Below are 10,090 nucleotides of genomic sequence, written 5' to 3'. Positions count from 1 at the left end.
AATGTACTAATCCAATAATATTCTCACGTAGATATTGACAGAAACATATATAGTAGGCCTATACATAGAGATTGGCAACTCCTCCAATTTTACATTCGGCAGATGTACCTCTGTATGTGCTTCGTTTTTTTTTAGGATAAACTCTTAAGTCGTTGAATAAAAAAGAATAACTTTTGATATGTTGTAAAATTTCAGTAATTTTCAGATGGTTTGAGAACGATTTTGGATAGAATAAAAAAATAACGTTTTAACTTATTTATTAATAAAACAATACGCACTTCTGGTATTGAATGCCTGATTTTCGAAAAAACAGGTAAAATTGCTTATTTTCGTGCTTCAAAAATCATATTAAATAACATCAATCGGGAAAACTGATCACATCAAACCATCATATAATGTTTAAACTTTGTGTTGATGCAAAAATATCATGGTTTAAAAGAATTCACTTACAAGAAGTTGGCCAAGACAAAATGCCTATAAACCGGAGGTCCCTCTGCCTGTCAACAAAGACAAAGAAGGAGTTTCCAATCTCTATGTTATATATGTTTCTGATATTGAGAAACTTCTGGTTAGACACGACGTAATGATCAAAAGTGTCTCGTGTATATATATATATGTACATTGTATGCACATGCAAATGTATGCAGGTAAATGTTTGAGTATATTAGTATATTTGAGTATTTGTAACAAATCATAAGTATACATTTGTTAATACATATATAGATTTGATGATTTCTATCTGCTAGCACATACATGTATGTACAATTTGTTTATATATTACAATAAATTGAATAACACCACATGATTTTATTGCAGATACTGGACAGAAAAATTACCAAGAAATATCCAATATCAGAAAAGAGTTGGCTGTGTTCCGAGCTGAGTGGTAAACTGGACAAGTATACATTTCAACTAGACAATCATGTTTGACTGGAGAGAATGGTTAGAATACATCTTAAAATGGGCAGCCACTAGCCCATGGGAATTTGTCTTCACTATTCTTCTATGTTTATCACCTTTCTTCTTCATCAGTGCAATCCTTGCATGGAAACTTGCTCAGGAAATTGAGGCCAAGGAAAAAGAAAAGAAAAAGAAAGCTAAACGAGAGGCAGCTATAAAGAAAAAGCAACAGAAAGCAGACTGATTGTGTCACATTTCCTGCATTTTATAACAAAATGACTTCTAAAAGTCTTCATAGACACCATTTGAAGCGGAATTATTTTTTTTTTGCTTCTCATTCCTAAGTTGAATGAAAGAATTTCAGAGTGTTTGATTTTGAATGGAAGAGTTCGAATGCTTTGAATGCATGCAAATATATAATGATAGATATGTATGACTATGATTAGATATAATTCATCTTTTATAAATCATGGGTTTTAAAAACTTATTCCTGTATTAAATTATTAATATATTTACCACTTTTGTAATTAAAGAGTATAAACCATTATTCATGCATATGTCCTATCTTTAATGTATGATCAATATTGTCGACATGTTGGTGTCATCTTAAATTAATTTATAATAAATCATGTTTACTACGCAATATTGTAGTACAAGTGTCTGTGTGTTTGAATACTGTAATATATGGACATTAAAGGGACAATTTATAGTCAGGTTAAAGGGACAATTCACTCAGGCTAATTCTTTTACATAACCAAGAAGCAAAATATGGCATAAATGTATTGTTCTACATTTCTTATGAAACATATAACATAAAATGTTGACAAATTCCACGTCATTGTTTAGTATTTTAATCTATACCGTTGTAATTATAAATCGTTGATCAATACGATTCAGCAGGTACAATATGGACGCTGTACCCATACCCGAGCCAACGTCAGGCACGTTTAACATATGAACTACATAACCACTGAGGAGGTGATAAAATGATTTTTTTAGACGAGCCAATTCACCTAATAAGGTAAACACACTATTGTCAGAGCGATTTGAGCAGTTCTAGTACTCTACGAGCAAGGGACAGGGTTCGGCATACAAGAAGTTCGACCACAATGTGTAATGGCGGACAGCGAGCGAGTTTGAACACTCCACACGCATTTCACCACCATGGGCTTTTCTGGCATATTACAGTAAAACCAACTGATCTAACTTCCATTAGAACTGGTTTGTTTCCGATATATGTACAAATTTTAATGTTCTTTTAGCCTGAATTGTCCCTTTAATTCTGTCACATAACCACAAAACAAAATAGGGCACAATATAAGTGTATTGTTGGACAATTAAAATACCAACTACTCTTACTAGTACTGGTTGTTTAAATTTTATATATGTCAACATGTAATGTCAAACGAGTATAACACTTCTGCTCTAGCCGAATTATATACCTGATGGTAGTACTAGTCCGATCTATCGGAGTTACCTCCCTTCCTTTCACTACTCTAAAGTACATGTGATCAGATCACCTCGTTATTTTTTTACTGAACTTAGAATTGTCACTAATGTAATAAAACAAAGGAAAGTAAATTTTAATTGATCACAATGACGTTGTGCTAAATACGTATTATAATGTTTCATGTCTGTCAGTGATTTTGTATTTTTAAAACTTAACGCCAAGTGGTAATACATTACCATATATATGTAGTAAATAGAAATTGATCATCAAAATAAGATGTTCCTAAAATCCATGTTTTACTAGTTCTTTGAAGTTGATGTCAAAACATTCTTGTAAGAAAATGACATCAGAATAAACTGTATGTACCTAAATGATGAATTATTAATGGCTTGCTCTTGCTCTGAGAATTTGAGAATCACTTTCTTCAATGTGTAAATACATTCAATTTATTCAAATCTTACTGCTTCAAGAAATAAATAAAACAAAGTAAAATATCACAGAATTTATTCATGTTTTTCAAAAACAATTCAATATTTCCAGATCATCTAATAACATCAAAAATATTTACAATTTTATTGATGTATATAGTGTGGTGAATAATCTGTACTACAGAATAGAATATCATCAGGTTCATTTCATTGTCAAGTTAACAAATGAGTTTGAATTTCTTTGTGGTGAATGACTGATGTACATTGTATTGATAGCAATTAAATGACTGAAGACTAAAATTGAAGACAACTTCACATAAGTCACCTAAACCACAGAAAGAATTCCATCAATATCTTGCTTTCAACACAGTTATACAATACCAGGTACTTGAATATTTTTAACTGACTCAAATTAATTTAGTTAATCAATATGAAAATAACTGTTCATAGATGATTACCTGTCTAATTCATTTAATTAAATAATGTTTTCTCAACATTCAAGATTTCAAAATGACGTTTAGTTTGACAGCCTCGGAACAACATTAAATTTCATGTACATTCAGATTTTCAAGTATCAGAGATTTTTGTGTCAAGATACTGTCCTGTCAATGGGCTTTTCCTTATCTCTGTAGTCAAAGTTTCTATTAGCCCCAGATGTCATTTCCATATCTTCAAAATCAGGATGTGGTACTGAAAAGACAGAACACAGTCTAATGTATGACGAGAAATACATAAAATGTGTATATATATTGAATATCAAAGAAACACAATTTAACAAAGCATGACAATTTATTGACTCTTGCCCTATACAGGCTTCGAACTCACGGTCTACGGCACCCAATCGTCTAGCCAAACATACCTGCGCCTTCTACCACTGCGCCCCATCCCACATCCCCATCCAATATATATATATTAATTAATATTTGTTTATTCAATATATACATCTTCTGAAGTACAGCGACAGTTGGGAAAACGTTAGAGATCGATCGCAAATTTGTTTAAGTTTTGCTTTTTCTATATATATATATAATTAAATAACCTGCCCTCCAAAAGTTATGTTACAAATATGTTAAAATTCGCTGACAATGTGTCTCTAAGAAAATTCTCAAAAATGTAATTAATGAGTTAGAGAGAGTAAAAAAGTTGATAAATAAATATACAAATGTATATACTGATGCCTGTAATAATAAGGTTTACATATTTCTGTACCGTATGTATACATGTATTTGTAAAAATGCATGTGTAACAAAAACTATTGGAGGGCAGTTTATATATATTTCGGATATAATGTGTGTGATAGCCACACCAAAGTCAAATATCAAATTCATTTTGTGGTTAAGTATTAGTAAACTGATGGTATTTGTAGTTCAGCTCTGTACAATGTTACTTAATAAGACTTCTCAAAAACAAAAGAGGCCCAGATATTGGATATTTTGCCATTCGCAAGCAGCCAGAGTGACCAAGGGGAGATGGGCGATGTCGTTCATGTGGATTCGCAAGCTGACACTACTGACTACTAAATTTGTTCATATGAAAGACCTTGACTTTCAATCAAGGGTACATGTGTAAAACACAAGCTGAAATTTTTCATTAATTTTTTGTCAATAATACTAAAACTTGATAATGGACTGTTCCTAGCACTGTTAACTATTTCTGCACTATTGTCAACCATCTCTATTTTCCCCATGGTCAACTAGATTTGATTGGATTTTACCCTCCCTCTTCCCTGTTTCTGACTAGGTGACACTTGATATAGACATTATTTCTTCACAATGAATCTTTTATAATCAAATTTTCAATGCTGTGATATATGAAAAGTATTTCAAGTTCAAAACTTGCTGGATGCTAAATAAATATTTATTTTGGCCATGTATATTTTTTTATGGAACAACATAAATCAAACAGATGTTAAAACATCATAACAAAATGTCGGTTTGTTGCACCTTTGCTACAGATCGCAATATAAAAATTAGGTTTTGATGCAGGTCTTCAATAATAAATATAAAATGATTTTATAAGCAAGTTGAAATAATTACACTAACCTGGGTTGATGGGTTTAGACTAATAACTACTTATGGAATGTAATCCGGAAAGAATACAATAAAGTACGGAATGAGTTCAATAATATCACAGTCAACAAATACACCTCAGGTTTTGTTTGTTTGAATATCCACACCAGCTTGATCTTGGGAAATAATCCAATTTTAACATTTTCACCTCACCTTTTTGACTTAATTTGGAGGAGTTGAGATTGGTGGAGATTGCACTATCTGTTCCTGATGACTGTTTTTCCTGTTACAAAAAAAAAAAAAAAATGAAAAAAAAAAAATGGAAAAAGTTAAACATTTTAGTATTAGTAGTTTTAGGGTAGTAGTTTTGATGTCAAATTAAAGTACTTTGATGACTTTAGACAATAAGCTTGATATTTATTTAATCCAGTAGCATGCTTTGGTGAAGGGAAGATTCATACGACAGATCAAGGACAACAAAGATAAATAACATAAACCTTCTTTACACTGTCTATGTTAAATTTGTGAAGTAGAATTAAAAATAAAGGCTGAACAATTCTGTATATATATTTCCTATATATGAGGTTATAACACCAAACAAATGCGAGATTTCCTGTGTAATTTGTAATTAACCTTAACAGTGAAGATTTATGTTGCCGTTTTTACAGTGATAGTCAACTAATCTGTGGTAATTAGGATGATGATGGGAAACATAATACGACCCGCGTTATGAAAATTAACATTAAATTTACATTGTTCAGAAGGCGATGATAAATGTAGTATTAACAATAAGCTTATAAATTTTGCGACTCTATAAAATTATCAATCTCGTTTAACATTCCCATTTTTAAAATCAAAATCTGTTTTGGATAGATAGAGAGCCTTTAAAATTTCGCTCTTATATAATTGATCAAACTTTTTTTTACATAGGTTTATCACAGATAAAAAATCAATCTCTTGTCAAATTACAAATGTACAAAACATTAATATACTATTACTTCAAAGCTATTCATATATATACAAAACCAAAACAAAGTCTTTTTTTTGTAATAACAGAAGCCATCTTCTTACCAAATCTTCTTTCGTATCAGCCTCCATCGCTCTCTGTCGTGTTCTCATCATTAACATATAATTTCTTTCAATTTCCTGTATCAAATCAGAATACATGTTATTTAGGCCTCTAGCCACTGGATTTCTATCAACAACATGCGCACCTACTGAGAAATGTCTACTTTTTTTAAAAACGGTGCATACAGTGCAAACTGCAGTGAAATGAAATCAGAATATGCAAAAACATATGATGATGTTCACAGGCATAAAAATAAAAATTGTGAAAGTGTATGAATAATGTGATAACACATCTATAGATCTATAGACCATTGTATGAAACATGAATTACAAGAGATCCCAGAGGGATCTTGGCGCCCACCAAAGAATGATCTATATCTGACAAAGGAAAGATGGATCTTTTCTCTACTTTTTAAACTTTTTCAAACATACTACATATAAAATTTGAGACAGATCGCTTCAGTACCTTTTGAGAAATAGCGGTAACAAACTTCAACTATCAAAATCCAAGATGACTCCTAGGCGGCCATCTTGTTGATCAATCGGTCCCAAATCACTATATGCACAACAGGGCCCTAGGGGAACCTACATGTGAATTTGAGAAAGATCCATTCAATACTTTCTGAGAAATAGCGATAACAAACTTTGAATATCAAAATCCAAGATGGCTGCCTGGCAGCAATCTTGTTGACTGATCGAAATCACAATATGCACAATAGGGCCCTAGGGGAACCTACATATGAATTTGAGACAGATCCCTTCAGTACTTTCTGAGAAATAGCGATAACAAACTTTGAATAACAAAATCCAAGATGGCTGCCTGGCGGCCATCTTGTTGACCGATCGGTCCCAAAATGCAATATGCACCACAAGGTCCCTGGGGGAACCTACATATGAAATTTGAGATCCCTTCAGTACTATCTGAGAAATAGCGATAACAAACTTTAACTATCAAAATCCAAGATGGCGGCCTGGCTGCCATCTTGTTCACCGATTGTCCGAAAATGCAATATGCACAACTAGGGCCCTAGGGGAACCTACATATGAAATTTGAGATCCATTCAGTACTTTTTGAGAAATAGGGATATCAAACCTTAACTATCAAAATCCAAGATGGCCGCCTGGCGGCCATCTTGTTTTTCCTATCAGCCTTAAAATCTGTATGGCAAAACTAGGGACCAAGGGTAACCTCCATGTGAAGTTTGAACAAAATCCCTTCAGTAGTTCTCAAGAAATATTGATAACAAACTTCAACTGCCAAAATCAAAGATGGCTGCCTGGCGGCCATTTTGTTTTCCCATCAGCCTCAAAATCTGTATGGCACAACTAGGGACCTAGGGTAACCTCCAAGTGAACAAAATCCCTTCAGAAGTTCTCAAGAAATATTGATAACAAACTTCAACTGCCAAAATCAAAGATGGCCCTTCAGTTTTTCCGATCAGTCTCAAATCTGTATGGCACAGAAACCAAGGTAACCTATCGATTTGAACAAAATCCCTTCAGGAGTTCTGAAATATCGATTACAAACTTCAACTCCAAAGATGGCTGCCTGGCGGCCATCTTGTTTTTCCGATCAGCCACAAAATCTGTATGGCACAAATAAGAACCAAGGGGACCCTCCATGTGAAGTTTGAACAAATTCCCTGCAGTAGTTTTTAAGAAATAGTGATAACAAGCATTGTTTACGGACGGACGACGGACGACGGACCACGGACGCAGGCCGATTTGAATAGCCCACCATCTGATGATGGTAGGCTAAAAATGCCAAAGTCTCCAATGTCACAGATAGTAATGACATAAATCATTATGGTAAACATATTTGTGTTTTACCAGTGATCTCAAACCATGCAAGCTATTGTCATAGAAATACCTTAATGGTGGGAGGGTGATCCCTGCTGTTCCTCAGCCAAGCTAAAATTAAAAGAGAAGACATGTTCATGTTCATAATTACTGTATAATTTGAAGTGTCACCCACAATTAAAAGAGAGCATACTTTATTTTAGAAATGGTACCAACAGAAGCATTGTTTTTCAGATAGCCAAATGCAAAAGTTTATTCTTCCTTAGCACACCAGCCATGTGTAGAAGTGATTCTTTTTTTAAGTTAATGAAACAACTAATGTATCAACAGAAGTATCCCCAACCCCTCACCTTTGATACTCCAGGGGTTCTGATCACTTACAATCTCTACATCCCGGACTATCTCATTGAAAAACTGGAGGCAACAGTAATTTAGTCCTTTGATGTACATCAAAAGAGCTGTATAATGGTACACTGTGGTTGACTGTGTGCCTTTGAAGTTGGACATCGCTCTCTCTGTATTCTTCAAAGAAAATCTTTACTGGCCTGTGATTGATCATTGGTCAAATATTTCACGCTGAGCGGCCTTCAATTTTACTATGAGATAGTCAGGGGTGTAGAGATCGTAAGTGATTGGAACCCCTGGAGTATCGAGGATGTCCACCCCTTAAAAATGGATACAGAGAAATAAAGGGGAGTTCCTATGACTGATCAAAATTTTGGTTAAATGACTTCATATCAATATTAAACTAGAATGCCTGTGGAAACCTGATCTTAAGTCAATAGCATCCTTGGATGAAGGACTTCCAAGTTTGTTCAATAAAAGACCTTAACACATAACATTTTTGCAATGTCACAGAAGTTTAATAATTAGGCTAAAATCTGTATACAACTTTTTGTCAATACATGTAACTAAATTTTACTAATTAAATGTCTAGAGATTTGATATTAGACTTGAAATATTTCGGTATGTGTTCTCATGAATGACCTTGACCTTTTCACAGGGTCACTTTTGACCATTGGTCAAAAAGTTTAAATTCCAACAACTTGTGTCAGTGATAACTAAGAGACTTACATTTGTTATAATAGTATCCTGGATTTATTGTCTTGAAGAATTTGATAAAATGCCTACCTAGCAATTGTTTTGCATTAAACAAATGTTTTGATAACTAATTACCATTCCATTCATTAGGAATTTCCAGCTCACTGTCTGCTTTAGACTGTCCATCATATGACTTCACATAACGATTACCTTTCTTAGCACTTTTTTCATCTGAAATATAAATAAATAGACAGATAAAGCAATGTCATGTTAAAAATACACTTTTTAAGTTTATATAAATAAAAATGATGTCATCTTTTAACATTGTAATGCTATACAGTTGCAGATGTCGGAATTAATAAGAGTAAAATAAAGTTAGTAGTTTTTAGTGATAGGCTGATGATCGAAAAAAATAGAAAATTAGTCAAGAAAAATAAATATTTAAACCAATCATCGATTAAGAAATTGTAAAACCAATTAATAAATAATCAGCCCATTTTTATTACCCTACAGACATTGTTCCCATAAATACAGTACAGTATCCATCATGACTCATTAGCCTGTTTTCTTACCGCACTATTGATCGTGATTTAAGTGATCTAATAGATCTATTGTAGTTCGTTATTTCTCACCAGTTTATCAACATATTTCATAATGACATCGCAGCAATCTCGGAATAGTATTTATAATTCCAACAAATAGAGCAATTATTTCCTGAATTTGAAAACCAATTACATGTTGTGTTAGTGTTATTTCGGACTGAAGAAGGCCCTATAGTGGCTGAATATATATTCCATAGAAATGATTTTGATTTTACTTTGAATTTATTTTGGCCTTTTATTTCGGATTATTAATATACTAGCTTTATACCGTTTTTCCTCATTATAATTACATAATACATTCCAATGTATCGATTATGAAAATGAAACCGATTCCCATCACTAGTATTTTTAAATATAAAATGATGTAGAGACAAGCCTATACACAGGTGTCTGCTTGTGGATTTCCAAAAAATACTCCATACAGTACCTATATTTTTTCCAGTATGTACACTGTATATGGTACTTTTATAGTAATTAAAGGGGAATAACTCTTTTAAAAATAACCGAATGTCGTTATGTCTGACCTCCACCTCTAACTAAGACTTCACTGTATATCATACCTGCCACTCTCTCGTAATATTTATTTCCTAAGTGATCTTCTCCTATGAAATTTGACTTCGAAAATGCCACTGAATTTCTTAAATTTCGAAAAATACGTGCGATCGCCTGCATGTCGTCAGCTTCGTACTTTCATTTCATCTGTTTGTAGAATCACTAAAAGACACGTGATATCAGAGAATGGACAACAAGCGCCTAGCTAGTTTGACTAACAGCCAGTGCTTACTGCAGCAG

The 10,090-nt window shown here is 33.1% G+C and overlaps 1 protein-coding gene across 1 annotated transcript; it reads right to left on the bottom strand.

Annotated features, from left to right (window-relative positions):
• Positions 1-2,837: 2,837 nt before the first annotated feature.
• Positions 2,838-10,030, bottom strand: LOC138324982 (NADH dehydrogenase [ubiquinone] 1 alpha subcomplex assembly factor 2-like). The gene is made up of 6 exons (XM_069270288.1): positions 9,859-10,030; positions 8,832-8,927; positions 7,726-7,766; positions 5,859-5,933; positions 5,001-5,070; positions 2,838-3,468 (listed from the first exon to the last, which is right to left on the bottom strand). Exons 1-6 carry the CDS (start codon positions 9,968-9,970, stop codon positions 3,368-3,370), a joined length of 495 nt encoding a protein of 164 aa, XP_069126389.1. The 5' UTR covers positions 9,971-10,030; the 3' UTR covers positions 2,838-3,367.
• Between the last annotated feature and the right edge of the window lie 60 nt (positions 10,031-10,090).

The sequence above is a fragment of the Argopecten irradians genome, chromosome 6, assembly GCF_041381155.1.
Source record: "Argopecten irradians isolate NY chromosome 6, Ai_NY, whole genome shotgun sequence".
Lineage (NCBI taxonomy): Eukaryota > Metazoa > Mollusca > Bivalvia > Pectinida > Pectinidae > Argopecten > Argopecten irradians.
This window is presented reverse-complemented; position numbering and strand designations above follow the sequence as displayed.

Bases quoted from the DNA above. Each gene is read 5' to 3' on its own strand.
- LOC138324982 (XM_069270288.1), bottom strand. From the start codon at position 9,970: ATGCAGGCGATCGCACGTATTTTTCGAAATTTAAGAAATTCAGTGGCA. The intron at 8,928-9,858 runs GTATGATATACA...TTTATATTTCAG, and splicing joins ATATTACGAGAGAGTGGCAG to ATGAAAAAAGTGCTAAGAAA. The intron at 5,934-7,725 runs GTATTTCTATGA...GATTTGATACAG, and splicing joins ATCACCCTCCCACCATTAAG to GAAATTGAAAGAAATTATAT.